Source organism: Hibiscus syriacus, unplaced genomic scaffold, assembly GCF_006381635.1.
Source record: "Hibiscus syriacus cultivar Baekdansim isolate YM2019G1 unplaced genomic scaffold, ASM638163v2 tig00110579_pilon, whole genome shotgun sequence".
Taxonomy (NCBI): domain Eukaryota; kingdom Viridiplantae; phylum Streptophyta; class Magnoliopsida; order Malvales; family Malvaceae; genus Hibiscus; species Hibiscus syriacus.
The window spans coordinates 399,639-415,905 of NW_024062790.1; the positions used below are offsets into that span (position 1 = coordinate 399,639).

The following is a 16,267-nucleotide window of genomic DNA, read 5'->3' on the forward strand; positions in this document are numbered from 1 at the left end:
ATCATATATTTTACTAAGTATTATTTATTTAAATTTATAGGAATATTGGAACGTCGTGTTACACCATGGACTGAAAAAAAGATAACGAAATGTGTTGTGAAGTCAACGTCATGGAGAGTTGAACCATGTTCAAACACTTTGTTTGAAGTATTGGATAATAACTTAAATGGGCTTGTCGATCTAAATGCAAAGACGTGTAGTTGTATGAAATGGCAAACATCTGGTTATCCGTGCGGCCATGTTATAAAAGTTACTCTTCATCTAAACCAAGATGATTCAAGCGTATATGCTATGGATTGCTACACTACAGAAGTATATCGACAGACTTATGCCGAGATTGTCTACTCTATTCCACATCTTTCTGAGTGGGACATACCGGATGACTTACAAATAGTTTTGCCACCAGTCATGGACAGCAGGCTACCTGGCCGACAAAAAATCACGATCGTATACCGTCTAAGGGTGAAGAGAAGAGGATATCGACATGTAGTCGGTGCAAGGAAAGTGGTCATACAAGGTTGACCTGTGGATCACCAGTGCCATCATAATAATCTTTTCCTCTACCAAAATATGGATCCTCATCAAAATTCAAAGCTCATATGGTGCAAAGCAAAAGGAAATCAAAATCGTAATCAAAATCAAAATCCCAATCACAACCGGCTTCACCTTTTGGGACTTATTAACTTAGGTGATTTTTAAATGCAAACTTTGTATTATGTGTATTTTATGTTTGAATGCATACATTTTCAGTTAGACATTCATTAGTAACTTGAGTTTGAACATTGCTATGATATGTTCAGTTGTTATCACTTATCATATTGTTGTCTGTTATCTTTTTGAAGGTGTTTTCCTTGAATTCGCAACGCGAAAGTCAAATTCACGTTGCGATTTTTTGTTGCGATTGTTGCGAAAGTCAAATTCGCAACGCGAAAGTCAAAATCGTAAACCGAAAATCGCAACGCAAATTTGACTTTCGCGTTGCGAATTTAACTTTAACGTTGCGAATTTGACTATCGCAACGCGAAAATCGCAATGCGAATTTGACTTTCGCGTTGTGAATTTGACTATCACAACGAGAAAATCGCAACGCGAATTTGACTTTCGCGTTGCGAAAGTGTACATTCAACAGTCTTTTTTGCCTTCAACATAATGCAAATTGAATTTAAACAAATCAACTTTTACAAATCAATGAAACAAGTAAAAAATAATTCTTATTTACACATCAATTAAAAAATCAAATTTTACAAATCAACAAGCAAAAAATAATTCTTATTTCCTCAACAAATCAACTTTTACAAAGAGAACAAATCAATGTAAAATTCAATTAAACAAGGAAAAAAAGTGTACCCCTAGACAATTGTTTATGCACAAATACATCAATTTCACGCAGCTCACGTCAGGAATAACCTGCAGAAACCAAAAATTTGCTCAAACAACACTTTCTACACATCTAAAACCAACAAACAATAAATTATTGAATTCTAGGTACTTAACCAAACATTTTCAAACCAACAAAGAGTATATATGTTAACAACACTTGCTCAAAATTACCAATTGTTTATGCAAACTTTCAGCACGCGGATGCAGGTAGACAACCTCTCGCATATATCGCTCGAGCCATAAAATGCCGAAACCATAAGTCTACTGCACCTCTATCTCTATCTGTGGGAGGTAGAAGGTGTTTACTTCCTGTCGTCAAACGCTCCAAGCACATGCATACAAGAGGACCACAATCCCCTCTGGCTCCCTTCATTTGTTGTGGTGCGGTATCGTCTCTGATCATTGTAACTTTGAACTTTTTTGGCTTTTTGTTTCCAGAATTAGTCCAATAATCAATCGCGTCCAATTATTTCGCCAAATGAGCGCTCCATCCCTTACAAATAATATCTCTCAAATCAGACAATGATATGTAATTCAACATGCTGTCATATACCATTGTTTTCAAGGATGGGAGCTGAAGTTCGACGAGAAGCCAATGGCGACGTTCCAAAAAAGGGATAAACACCTGCAATCATAAATAATTGCACACATCAAATAAAATTTATGAAAACATTTAAAATATTCAAAAAATAAATACTAACCTTATCGACCTCCCACCACGTAGGATAAAGTTTATCTTTTCCATTACCCAACGTATATGAAGCATCTCTTGGATCCTTCAAGTGAGCTACGTGAAAAGACGTCGGCATAATAGTCCATCGAGTATTTCTTATTTTTCTCAATTTCCTTATTATTAGAAGACGTGACACCCATGCATCAATATTTTGTTTTATAAAAAAAATACATATATTAGTGAATTTATTAATAATTTAAAAAAATTAATCAAAATGCAATATAAGAAGAATATAAGACTTACCACCCCTTCGAGATAGCTATTATCTTCAACCCCTAATAAAATACCCCACCAAGACCGATTAAGAAACAAATGCATAACATCGTCGAGTTTGCATAGGTCAGAATAACACCCCTTGCTCCGCTCATGTAGATAAAAATCAACTGCGGTCTTAGCCCAAAGGGTATTTATCCGTAATTGTGTCCGGTAGTGTTCCCCTCTCCTGCTGAGGAATGGTATTGGCCGGTAACACATACGAAAGCCAACTCGTATCCATCATATCTGGCATGAGAGGGGGTTTATCAACATGTCGACATATGACGCCATGTGAATCGGGCTCTTGAACGGCGGGTGGGACCTCTTGAACGGTGGGAGGGGCCTCTTCGATGATGAGAGGGGCCTCTTGAACGATAGGAGGCGCCTCTTGAACGATGATAGGTGCATCGGGCTTCTTCTTATGGAGTCTTGGCACTAGTGGGGTGAACGGAGACGTAATGGCATGTGCACGACGTCTGATGCGTGAACCCCGTCGTGCAAGAAAAACCCGACGTAAAACATCTAACTTATCGGGCCGCTAAAAATAAATTAATACATAAATCAGTAAATAAATAAATAAATAATGCCGAAAAATGTTATTTGCATTTTTAGTATAGTATTAAACAAATTTATCTCATTGCGTAGAGTATGAACCTCATTCTACAACGATGAAACAATCTCGCATAGAGCGGCAACCTCATCACGTAAAGTATACACCTCACCACGTAGCGCACCATTGTCATCGCATAAAAAATCCACCTCACCACGTAAAGACCGAACCTCATCACACCATACACCATTGTCTTCACGTAAAGTACCGACCTCATGACGCAAAGCACCGACCTCATCACGTAACTCCTAACTCATCCCGTGAGAACAGAGAGATAAATGTCGTGATCTCTTTGTCGGTCGCCTATCATAAGTGATGGTGGAGAAGAGGCTCGATGATGTGATGGTGGAGGTGGAGAAGAGGCTCGGTCAGGTGATGGCTCCGGGTGTCGAGCTATAGAATCGGCCCGATCATGTGATGGCTCTCGAAGTGGGGGGTGCTCATCATCCGTCCCATCAAAAAACCGCTTATTAGCTTGCCACCAATCAGTGGCAAGCTCAGCCTCTGTAATGGATAGTTGGCCTCCTAACAATATAAAAGCTCAAATAAAGTTAAACGTGTACTAGTAATAACTTGTTTATATATGGTATTATTTGTGTGTTAACTTACATCATTCATCGTCGTATATGGGAGTAACTATTCCCAATCCAACATGTTGATCCTCTTCCAGGTAATAGCCCTAGGAATATCATTTGATTTTTTTATCGCATATGTCCGCATACTGGGGAAAACCTCAAATATCCAAATCTACAAACATTAGTAATTGTTAAACAATCAAGTATAATTTTGGAAATATTATATAGAAATTCTTACCTTAAAGGCCTAAGTAAAGCCTGTCAAAGTGTATTTAGAACCATCGCCCCGTAAACTTTTTCGGTCCTCAAGGCAGACGACAACTTCTTCTAGGTAGCTTTCCATAGATATGAACCCCAAGAAACAGGTTCCATGCATTTAGGTCCTCTACCAATAATATTAAGTCCTCAGAGATAGGTTGTTTGGCCTCTTTGCCTAAAAAGCCGGTATGCAAAGTAATAAATGGCATACTCGGACAACATCAAGGTTATCCATCCGAGTAAAACCATCTTTAACAAATAATCTCTTCAAGTCGTTGATGTGTAAACTCGGCTTCGACTTTGCCAGCTCAGGAAAAACCCGAGATAACCATGATGGGCGGAGATATGACTAGTGTACCGGGTCACATCATCGTGTCTAAAGCGTAGACCAGTGATTAAGCAAACTCCCGCCCAAAACAAGTATACGCCGGAGGAAAATGAAACCATATCTCTTCATCACCATGTTGTATCCTCTCGGGTAAATCGTTAGTCATGGTCTGAAGAAACAAATGTGTCAACATAGCATCTCCACCCGGATGTTGTACTTTCAACTATGACCCAAAGCAGTATCCTCAAACAATTTTCTTTGTAGAGGTGTAAGCGTCGACACAATTTTAGTGGCTATGCTTAATTTATTCCTTAAGGTCAATGCAGCCGAAAAAAATATCTACAAAAATAATAAACATACAAAGTTAGATATACCAAAAACTACAAATTATACACTATAAACAGACATGATATTAAACAGTGAAAACAAAGCCAAATATATTTCAAACTAGCACGGTATTCACCCAAGTCATTATTCCATCATAGTTCACAAAACATTAGATAACATTCCAGAAGTAAGCACTTATATAAACATTTAAAAGGACAACATATATGTTTAGTGCATGTTCAAAGACAACATAAAGAGTAGTAGTTTATTCTTGAAACTTAAATTCGCAACACTGTGAAGTTAGTATTTTTCTTTGTTTTTTGGTTGAAGTAATGCAATTCATTCAAGTTTCAATTTGCAGAATAAGAGTAGTTTCTGAAACTTAAATTCGCGCGAAAATGAAAATCGCAACGTGAAAATAAAAATCGCAACGCGAAAATTAAAATTGTATCGCGAAAATTAAAATCGCAACGCGAAACTAGAAAATCGCAACACGAAACTAAAATATCGTTGCGATTTTCATTTTCACGTTGCGATTTTCATATTCGTGCTGCAATTTTCATTTTCGTGTTGCGAATTTATGTTTCAAAAACTATTCTTCTGCAAATTGAAACTTAAATGAATTGCATTTCTTCAACAAAAAGACAAAACAAAGACAAATACTAACTTCACAGACAGCAACCGAATGAATTTACTAAGCAATCTAAGTGAAATGGTTATATATTATATATTGAAATTACCAGTAAATTTATCATCAATATCAAAAAAATCTAATAATAATACAACAATTTCAAAATAAAAATAAGAGATTAAACTAACCCTCGGTGGTTGATTTTCCATTTATGACCGTGAATGGTTGTGAGGGTTGCTATGAGAGATGGAGATAGATGGATTTTGTCAGAGATGGGGACAGATTTCGTCGGAGATGGGGACGGATGTCACCGTAGAGAGTGAGAGATGGAGATGAGACTGAGTTGTGATTTATGGTTTTAGGTTATGATTTGCGATAATACTGTTTATTTGTGTTTCTCAATTAATATTGTGTTTCGAATTCGAAAATAAAATTCGCGTTGCGAAAATAAACGCGCTTTGCGAATTTGACTTATGTGTTGCGAATTTGACTTTTGTGTTGCAAATTTGACTTCTGTGTTGCGATTTATAAATTCGCGTTGCGATTTATATTCGCGTTGCTAATTCGGAAATTGGGTTGCGAAATACTAGTTCGCGTTGCGAATTTGAGATCGCGTTATGAATTTGTTTGTCATTTTCACAAATCCAAATTTTAAAATCGTATATTATAAGGCATTTTCGATCACTGAGGTTATTTTCTCTTTAATATATCAATTACTATAATTTGATATTTTAATACAAAACTATATCTAACCGTATCTAGACTCGGGGGCTGTTTGTTTTCCTTTTAATAGAACCATTCAGCGCTGAATGCTGAATCGTTTAACATTCAACGTGTTTGTTTCGTACCTCTAAATGATTCAGTGCTGACTGATTCAACAAAATAGTGCTGAATGATTCAGCACAGAATACATTCTGAATGATTCAATGGCATTATCAAACAACATGTCACATTCAGAGCTAATTCATACAAAGCCTCTGAATCATTCAACATTTGAATTATTCAGCGCTTAATCATTCTGAAGTAAACAAATAACCCCTCAGAGTCCACAACGAAAGTTTCATCATGTTGAACGACAATATGCCTATTATGCCATGTTTTTTTCCCCTTTCAGAATCTGAATTATTTATAGTCCCAATTATACTTGGGCGCGTTTGAACTTACAGTCTCCATGAGGTGAGATTACTGTAAGTTAAAATCAAAAGTTAAGAGTCCCTGCAACAGGTTTCACCATAACTTTGCCAAATGATGCAGTTTGAAGCCTTAAGAACTTAGGGCTGGGGGGATGTTAATAATTTAATTCAGGTAAAAGAGTCCAGAGATATATGTAGTTCAGAGTTAAGATGTCATCATTGTTAAGCAAACTCCTGTAAATAAAGGCCTGAAGATTAGAGTAGAATGGTTCCTGCTATGGACGCCTCAGTTGTTGAAAGCCATTCTTTGCTTGTGAACTTGAGAAGGTAGTTTAACCTCAGTTGCCAGCCCAATAACTTGAAGGAATTTGATTACATACCATGTCATATCCAACTGCCACCATTCCAGACCGTGTCGGGCCGAGTATTCGAAAGCATGGTGGTTGTTGTGCCAACCTTCTCCAAACGCAAGCAATGCCACCCACCTGAAAAAAAATACTTGCTCATTCTTCATTACTAACTTATTAAAAAGATTCAACTCACAAGGTATATACATATTATATTGACTGAGGGAAGTCAATAGTACCAATTGTTCTTGGATAGATCACCAGTATTCCATGCTTGCTTCCCCCACACATGGGAAGCTGAATTTACAAGCCAAGTGATGTGGTATACCCATATAATCCTCACACCCTGCAATGATCTCATGTCAATACATACATACATACATGCATGCATGCACAGAATGATAAAAACATGGAAGAACTAGCTTACCATTCCCCAAACCAGGAATGGGAACCCACCAAGGGCATATAGCAGAACTCCAAATGCAATGGGATGGAGAAGATAAGTAGTTTGAAGGAACCTGTAGAAGGGTTGCTTCTCCAAATCCCCAACATTGCTTGATTCTCCACGCTGCAAATGTTCCGTTGATATAATGAAAAAATCAATCCCCATTCCCAATATATGTGAGAAGAGAGAGATAGAGATACCTTTTCAGCAACAGTATTTGTATCAAAGAGCCAGTTCATGTGGCTATACCAAAACCCTTCAATGGGGCTATGAGGATCTCTTTCAGAATCACAAAACTGGTGGTGGTACCTGTGGGTGCTTACCCAATCAATTGGGTTCCCCTGCAACACCCAAACCAACAATCAAACGAGAGTGCCATTTCGCATGAAAGTAATTTTCTCAAGAAATTGAAAACAACAGACCTGAAGTGCTTGAACTCCACAATAAGCAAACAAGTACTCAAGCCATTTTGGAAGCTTGAAGCTTCTATGAGAAAGATTCCTATGGAAAGACAATGTAATCCCCAATCCTGATACCAGATAGAGTCCCGCAGCAACCCAAAAGGCAGGCCAAGTGAAATAAAAAGGTGCACAAAGGCCGAGCAAATGCATGGCTAAGACAATACCAGCAGAGGCTATATCCAAAGCGTTCCAATTTGTCCTCCAAAACACCTCCCTCCTATTTTGCACCACCACATCAGATAACAAAATTCTATCCTGGGGTTTCACTTCTTGTTCTGCTTCTTTTGCCACAACTGACACCCCATTAGCCAAAGCCGAGACTTCCCGACGTAGCTGAGTTACAAATCTTGAATGCAAAGGACTCTGCTTTTCCTGTGCTTGATTAAATCCCGAGTTGAGGACTTTGAAAGAGAAAGGTCTAGTCCTCGTCGTCTTTGTTACTCTTTGAAGAGGTGAAAAAGGTAAGGAGCTAGGCTTAGAAAACGCTGATGTGATTAAAGCCATTGTGGTCACGATTGGTGGGTTCAAAAGAAAAACCAGGTTTTATAACAGCCATGGTCGGTTTGTTCTTTAAGCCAAAACTTGAAGATTTTGAGTTACTGTCAGAATTATACTCGTGTTTATTGCGGTGGAAAGAAAGTGTGGATTATAGAAAAAGAAAGTAGGCATAGGAAAACGACAGAGCGAGATGAGCTGATAAGGTGATCTTTCATTTAGATGTGGTGAAATAACATCCATAAACTTTGTGGTTAGAATATTTTCTCTTAGCCCTTAATAATCTACTTGCCATGGTTCTTTATCTTCTCTCCCTGTCCAAGCAAATATCTCTTTCTGTAGCAGCAAAAATGCGTGGAAGAAATAGTAGCAAGTGCGTCATACTTTACGTCTTCAACTCAGCGTTTTTCCGCCACACAATCGGTGAGAGCTACAGCTGAAAATCCATGTTACTATTGTGTGTTTTATATTGGCATTTGGAACAATCAACTTGAGCTACTGAGATCCTTGAGTTCATCCTTTATAATGACTGGATATTGTTAATCCTAAGTGATGATACATATTGAAAAGGAAGATCATTTTCCCCTCATTATCCGAATATTAATTCACACTAACATCAAATAGGATTTCTTAAAATGTAAATTCTTTTTAAACCAAATATTGTTAATTTACCCATTTGTTGTTTCTTTTAATCGCGCACACTGCTGCTGGGATATTTTGTACTTTTGCCAACGTAGATGATAGCTTTATGGGTACTTGATTGTCGGGAAATTTTCCTAGAAAGGAAAGATTAATGAAGATTATCGGGAAAGTCGCTGCAACCGTAACTACAACCCCTATACAAGAAATAAAGGAGTGTGAGTTTCAGCTTCCTTCTATTCTTTGACCTGTTTCATTCATGTCCGAGTGTTTCAGGCTTTGGAGTTTGTCTTTGAAAGGAACTTTTGAGTTTGATTTTTTACATTTGACAGGAATAAGAACTTTCTTCAAATTTGACAATTCATGAATTGCAAGAGAACTTTCTTCAAATCCAGCAACAATATGCTTAAAACAAGGTGTAACCCCTTGCCAAAACCATGCGAATATGCTTAAACTCGACTCACGGTGGCAGGGTCTTGCAGAGGAGCTGAGTCAAGATGGTGCATGCGACAGAGCAATCTTCATGTTGTTATTGATAGATATGCAATGATCGGCAACTTGTCCAGAGAGTAAGTAAAACCTTTTATCTTCTCTCTTACGTCCTCGTTTTCATTTTCTTTGTCAAAGTTTTGGCATTTTTTTTTTATGTTTGAAGTTGAACTCTACAACTGCAACACTCTTGCAGGGTGATTGACTCTGGTTCTGGGATGCATGGATCCGAACTCACATTTATACAACTCGATGACGGGTCGTGCCCAATTGACTCAGATGTTAAGGACTAAAGTTAGCCAGCAACATCTCATACATCTGGTATCAGATGCTACGTTCATTTAGCAGTGTCCTATAGTATTTGATGAATCAATCATCTTCCTAGTAGCAATCAGTTGTGTACCATAGAATGTAGCATTATTAAAATTAACATGGTACGAAACAATTAACTAAATACAGATTATATTAAGTTCGGTTTGTAGGAAGTATTTATTATGTAGTGGAAGCACAGGCAGACAATAGAACAAGATTCAAAGATGTTAGATACACAGTCAGACTCTCTCAAGAGAGGGGAGCATTTGAAGATTACATGATGTCAATCTTTGACAACAATGAAACCCTGACGGCCCCCACTATATCGGTGAGGGAAACAAGCCCCGCAAGTAAACCTTGTTGATCAACCACCCACACTCGGTGCACGTGGTTATATACTATCTTCTCGATTGCTTCTGAGAGTGCCGAGTCTGGTTGGCAACTCACGATTTCCTTTGGCGCCGACACCCTCTCCCTCGCTGCGAACAAAGGGCTACTCGAGACTAGCTCAGTGAATTCTAGTGCGCTAAGAGGCAACCATGTCTGCAGTGCAGAAAAATGGCAACCCCTCAAGTCAGTCGCTGAAAATGTTCCAATTGGCTTCCTCCCTTTGCCCTGATACATGTATATAAATATGAAAACTTCAACATGAACAAGAAAAATGGGTTGGTTTTAGCTATCCTTTGAAAATATTGAAGAAAAGAGAGGGACTTACATCTACAAGCTGTTTGTCATCTTCTTTAATAAGATTAGAGGATTCAACTATAGGAACAGCATGGAGCATAGCAGTCTTCAAGCATTTGATGGCATCGATCACTTTGGTACGATCGGTTATGGAAAAAACACTCTGATTTAAGCAACCTATTTCCTTTATGCTGCTTGACAAGATCTCTCCCAATTCAGAGGCATGGTCGTTGAGGAATTTCAGTAAGTCCATTTGTGTAAGCATTTTATAGCTTGAAGCAGACTCCACAAGTTCAACTCCTTGAACATTCTCCATTTGACTGTCCATTGGGACCAAGGCCCTGTGGATTCCCTTGCTAAACAGTTCCATGCAATCCAAAATGCTGCTCAATAACACATATTAATTGGGTTAACAGAAGACAAACCCATAAATTGAATGAACAATAAAATGAATGCAAAATAGTACCTTGTGTTTGGGTTTAGAGTCCATAAGCTAAGTCCTTCGAAGCTGCGTCCTATAATCAACGATATCGGGACCGTCATCTTCCTCTCAAGATTTGCATCTCCTCCAACATCACTGCCCATCATCTGATTATCATCATCAGCAATGTATGCCAGAATATCGAGCATGGTAACCATCCCTATGTAGTGCTTCCGCACGACCCCCGTTTGTTTATCAGACTCCATGATCATTGAGCCACCAGCCCCAATCCACTGCCCTGGAGGTGCAGCAACCGGAAGCGCCGTCACCTTGTTGGCGACCAATGCGTTCATGGTGTCGCCTAGCGTGGCCGTGTAAGGTACCTCCGCGAGTCTCCCCTTGTTCACCAGTACATTTTTCACCGTCTTCTCCAGTAACCGGAGAATGGATTTAGCGGCAGTGTTTTCTTGATCATCCTTCGGTTCCTGCATTTTTGTTTGTGTAAATGTTCTGGTAACTGCTCTGCCTCAGCTTTGTCACTTATAATGGAACGAATTCCCTCTCGCGGTCTCGAAGAAAATTATTTTACATGCTTACTCGTTGCAGGCATATATGCATGCACGTGTCAAACTGGGATATTGCGTGGCTGAAGTATGATGCCATTTGGCACAAGCTTGAAGAGGAAAATCCCCTTGAGTAACACGTGGCATATCCCATTCATATAATCTTGCCACTTGGCATTTCTTGGACCAACTTAGAAGCAATAAACTCCACGTTGGACAAATTTGCTGGGCTCATCGCCGCCTATCTATTAATCCATCTTAGAGCCATAGAAGGAAATTGAGAACAGAAACCAATAATCTCCTCTTGAATTAAGTGGTAACAGCTTCATTTCTTGAAACATGTTATATAATATTATTATTTGACATATTGGTGGTAAACTTTTTTTATAAATGATTTTAATTTATTATATATTTTTATTAATATTTAAGTGAACAATCAATACATAATGCAGGGGATTGAAGTCGTTTGTATAAAAAAATATTCATTGTCAACGTATTAAATAATTATTTTAATAATCATTTTATAATATATTAATTTTTATATATGACATAATTATCATAAAATAAGAAATGATTTAGCAGAAATAAATAGAAGGGAATACAAAAATCACTTACAAATTGCTTCATTTGTATCTAGTTATAAGTTATGTTATATATGATTTCTAAGTCACTTTTCATTTATCATATGAATTTGAATAAAGAGACGTTGCTTTATATTAATTGACGATGGTTTCTCTTTTTTAATTTGAATAGAGAACTGATAGTAATGGTTTAATTCTTTATATAAGTGTTTTACGGAAAAGAAGAAAGAAGAAAAAATGATTTTAAAAAAACTCTTTTTGTTTGAGAAAAAAGAGAGGAAGAAATTACCCTTAATTTTATTCTTAAAATTATAAAATTTACAATCAGACAGAGAAAATAAAGATGAATAAACAACAACCCATTACTAGACAACCATTCACTTCAAGCAAAACACTTAAAAGGCTAATACCATATTGGAAAATGCAAATATTTTTCATATTCTGGCTATTCCCTTGGAAAAGTCTATGCTGGGTTAAATGCATGAGAAGGGAACTACTATTAGCCTGATGGATGCATTTTCAATATGAAAATTCAACCAATTGCCTGATCTATAAACAATATCTTGATCTTACAAGATCAGAAATCAACCTATGGAGCAAGTGTGAGGTACATTCAACCATTTATTTATCATACACAGATGCCAACACCTCTCGAACCTCTCGACCTCAGGATAACTCAGTAAGCTATGAGACCTACGCGCTAGCCAACTGCGCTACCACCCCGTTAGTTTAAGCTTCTGGAATTGTATTATTTATTACTATAACATACATTTTATGATAACCGAGAAGATACCTTTTTGCACCTTTTCAATTTACATTCATCTTGTTGGGCACTGAGTAATGAGTAGTCGGCTAGTCCGAAGGAACAGAAAACTGAGAAATTAATCTGCTACGGTACAACTACAAATGAGATAGTTTTGGTACCAACAAAGAAAGGGAAATTGAAAGAGTTGGTTGCTCCTGGTTGCATGGCGTGCATGAATCATTATTCTTGTGTTTGTTTAATATTTCATAGATATTTATTATTGATTTTGATTATGTTTTAATAATAATAAAAAATTAACCGTAAAGATACATTATACAACATAATATTTTTACAGTTGATGCCGTATATATAGTTGAAATTAATTAACTTATATATTATTTTGGTCATCTCGAAGCGATAACTTCAACACTTATCACCTTTAATAAGCAAATATATTGAGAGAAAATGACGAGGCTAAACCATTAGAACCAGTGGTTGATCTAAAAATTAAAAAATGAGAGTTCAACAATTTAATATTCTCTTTTCTGAAATAATGGGTATGCAATTTTCTTTATTTTTTTTTCATTCTCCTTAACACGTTAAACTAGATTTAGTAATTTTCTCAAAATAATAGGTATGCAATAGCTCTCCTTAGGAGCTACATATATCCGCCCTTGATTAGGACACAATGTACCTACATAGGTGACAACTGTCGTTTTCGATATCAAAATAAATTCCTCATTCTCGATTGATAAATGAAGAAAATGCGTAGTACAGAGAAGTAAGGGTCGATTCCACAGGGACTTGAAAAATTATAAATTTCTGTTTGGTTTGTTTAAGTCAGGCGTGAATAGTAAATAAGGAGTGGTTTTGGTAAAATGATTAAGTAATAAAAGAGTTCTTTTAAAGAAAGTGATTAAGGTAAAAAAATGAGAAAATAAAGATTGTAAATAGATTTGGTAAAAACAACCTCAAGTTTCTCTTTAACTCAATTTCCTTTAGATCGTCGAATTAGATTTTCCTTCGGGATTCACGTCGGTTACTTTATCTACAGGGACAATCCCCGTGACTCTATTTGTATACCGAATACCCAAGGTAATATTTGATTCCGGCTTCGGAAATTGATTCTATTAACATCAATTACCGTTTAAGTTCATGGCGACCGACTCAGATTGTTGCTTCTATAATCGTCAATTTCGATCTCAAATCCCTCTTGGCGAAGCTATCTCACCAAGTGTGTTCCCAAGAAGTCGAATATGCTTTCTATAAGCTGAATATTCCTCCCACACGTTTAATAGTAACAACAATCTAGACCAAAGTCTATCTTTGATTTTGAAAAATAAGTGCAAAGATTGAGAAGATATTCTGAAGATATTAAGGCATGTTTTAATTCTCCCGTTGGAATTGAGTCATCGCTTCAGCTCTCGGCTTATGAAAAGTTTAGCTAAGCATGACAAAAGTCATACTTAGCATATTAAAAACAAGGCTTGAAAATAAAAGTAAAATGAAAAACTTGAAAAGTAAAATAAAAAGAAAGCTTTAATAAAACTTTAGGGAAAAGAAAATTGTAATTTGAGTGATGAGTTTAGGCTTACCCCAAGAGGGTATTTATAGCCTCTCAAAGCCTAAGGATAAACAAAGAAAATAACATAAAATAATCCTAAAGATAATTGTTTTTTTCTTCTAAATTCAAACTTTAAACTATTCTCTTAATGCAACTATACTCGTCCATCTTCCAGAAGACGTGCTGAGGAGATCTTCTAGAAACCGTCGCTGACTGTACCTTCTAGAAACTGCCACGTCAGACCGCGTCGTGCCCAGAGTCGTGCCCATGTCTTTAGCCATGACCAAATAAAAAAAAAGCAGAATGCGCCTGCTTTGTCACTAATTCTGTAAAGTAAGGACATGCACGAAAATAGGCATAACATAACTAAATCAACATCAATAAATCCATAAAATCGAATAAATAACGAGCAAATATTAACGATTATGAACACTCATCAAATTCCCCTTCACTTATCTCATGCTTGTCCTCAAGTATGATTAATCAAATCAGTCAAAAATTTCATTTACTGTTCTTTGTCAAGTTTCACATTCGAGAAAGCAAGGTAAATACCACAATAACTATTCAAGTCAGGAAATCAATCAATTGAACATCACCATTTGGAATAAGTCAAGTGCAATTATAATATCTATTCATTCATTAATCTCAATGCTTATAACTCAACGCCTTACCGGGATTCACTCATTGTGTTTGGGGTAAAGAAACACTCAATGTCAAAATCGACACGATATTACCATAGGCTTGCAAGTAAATCAAATCTCCACTACTAATAAGAACAAGATGCATAAATCAAAGTGTCTTTTATTGGTTGTAATGGGGCTTAGGTAAAGGTGGGGAAAAGGCTAAAAATATGGCTAAATATTCAAGGCAAGGAACTAACAAATAAAAAGGCTCGGGTTTAGAATATGGTGAAAACAAAGAAATGATAATAGGCTCAAAAGTGGTTAACTAGGGGAAAATTCATGGGTAGGCAATTTAGTGGGGAAAACGGAATGGTTAATCCTAAGGTGCCCAAATCATTTTTAAGCATCATGTTCATGTGTAATCTCGACAATATTTAACATGCTTGTTCTAGAATACCAATGCCAAATTTGACACACTCAATCAAACAAAATGAGAGCAAAAATGATATGCTCGTTAAGGCTCAAATCTCACCAAATTGTTTTCATGCATTGAGCTAATCACATTGCAACCAATAAAGTCATGGAATATCACAAAAATATCAACTTATCACAATTCATGCTATCCATTATCAAGAACATCCTAACTTAAACAAACATGTGTTCCCAAACAAACATAGCATTCCAAAAATATTCATCAAGACAAAGAAATTCAATGTAATTTCCGCAAATCCAACAAACACATACTAGAATCAAAACATAAAGATAAGCAAAGGAAAATTCAACCTACACTCTACCCCCTCACTTAAAGCGTTTTGCCTCAAAACGTAAAACTAATGTGCAAGAGAATGAATAGAGTACTCCCCGGATTTAGTGTCGACCACGGCCAAATGGGAGGCAAAGAAGTGAGCGGCTCGGGTATGATGCCGTGAACTAGAAGAATGATCAGGTTGTGTCATCGATGGAAAATTGACTTTGAAATCCTCTGTAAAACCATAAACCGGATGGTACATTAGTAATAGTTGAATGGAAATAGGATCAAAATTTACCTCTAGAGTATTTTTCGATGATACCGAATGCATCGAACACGATGGGAAAGTCGACTGTTGTGGACGAGAGGAAGTAGTGACCACGATTGGCATGGACTAGAAGAACATTGATGGGGAGCATGGCGAAGATGAATCAAAAAAGGGGGAAATTATTTTTGGGCTTACCTAACGTGCGCCGTGCTCTCCCTTAGGTTTTACTAACGTGTGCCGTTTAATGAAATGGTGCGCACGGCTGGGGCATTCTTTCTTCTTTGTTTGACTGTTCACTACTCAAAATTGACACTGTTCGAATCATAATTTTGCAAATCTTTGTCTTTTAAGTTTGAATAAAAATATTATGTTCCTGCAAAAAAAATTAAATAAAACATGCTCAATCAAAACAAAAAAATGTAACAGAATTAAAAACAATGGGTTGCCTCCCATGAAGCGCTTTTATTTAACGTCGTTAGCTCGACGACCTGATTCAAACTACAAGTTCCGTGACAAACACTTCCACTTCATTCGCTTTTTCCAACTAAGAAATTTCTTACGAGAAATTCGAAAATTCTCATAAAGATTTCTTCAAATATTTTCCAAATTAAAAATCCTATCGAAAAGAATGGTCGTCAAAACATCTTTTTCA

The 16,267-nt window shown here is 36.9% G+C and overlaps 2 protein-coding genes across 2 annotated transcripts; both read right to left on the reverse strand.

Moving 5' to 3' along the window:
- Positions 1-6,161: 6,161 nt before the first annotated feature.
- On the reverse strand, positions 6,162-8,198 carry LOC120133395 (palmitoyl-monogalactosyldiacylglycerol delta-7 desaturase, chloroplastic-like). Its single transcript, XM_039149987.1, has 5 exons — positions 7,445-8,198; positions 7,223-7,363; positions 7,005-7,145; positions 6,817-6,923; positions 6,162-6,715 (listed from the first exon to the last, which is right to left on the reverse strand). The coding sequence occupies exons 1-5, from the start codon at positions 7,985-7,987 to the stop codon at positions 6,517-6,519; spliced, it is 1,131 nt and encodes a 376-aa protein (XP_039005918.1). The 5' UTR covers positions 7,988-8,198; the 3' UTR covers positions 6,162-6,516.
- A 1,490-nt stretch (positions 8,199-9,688) lies between these two features.
- On the reverse strand, positions 9,689-10,949 carry LOC120133397 (SNF1-related protein kinase regulatory subunit gamma-like PV42a). The gene is made up of 3 exons (XM_039149988.1): positions 10,569-10,949; positions 10,134-10,485; positions 9,689-10,033 (listed from the first exon to the last, which is right to left on the reverse strand). The coding sequence occupies exons 1-3, from the start codon at positions 10,874-10,876 to the stop codon at positions 9,692-9,694; spliced, it is 1,002 nt and encodes a 333-aa protein (XP_039005919.1). The 5' UTR covers positions 10,877-10,949; the 3' UTR covers positions 9,689-9,691.
- Between the last annotated feature and the right edge of the window lie 5,318 nt (positions 10,950-16,267).

Bases quoted from the DNA above. Each gene is read 5' to 3' on its own strand.
- LOC120133395 (XM_039149987.1), bottom strand. From the start codon at position 7,987: ATGGCTTTAATCACATCAGCGTTTTCTAAGCCTAGCTCCTTACCTTTT. The intron at 7,364-7,444 runs GTCTGTTGTTTT...TGGGTGTTGCAG, and splicing joins GTGGAGTTCAAGCACTTCAG to GGGAACCCAATTGATTGGGT. The intron at 6,716-6,816 runs GTACTATTGACT...ATTTTTTTTCAG, and splicing joins GATCTATCCAAGAACAATTG to GTGGGTGGCATTGCTTGCGT.
- LOC120133397 (XM_039149988.1), bottom strand. From the start codon at position 10,876: ATGAACGCATTGGTCGCCAACAAGGTGACGGCGCTTCCGGTTGCTGCA. The intron at 10,486-10,568 runs GTACTATTTTGC...GTTATTGAGCAG, and splicing joins ACTCTAAACCCAAACACAAG to CATTTTGGATTGCATGGAAC. The intron at 10,034-10,133 runs GTAAGTCCCTCT...TACATGTATCAG, and splicing joins ATGACAAACAGCTTGTAGAT to GGCAAAGGGAGGAAGCCAAT.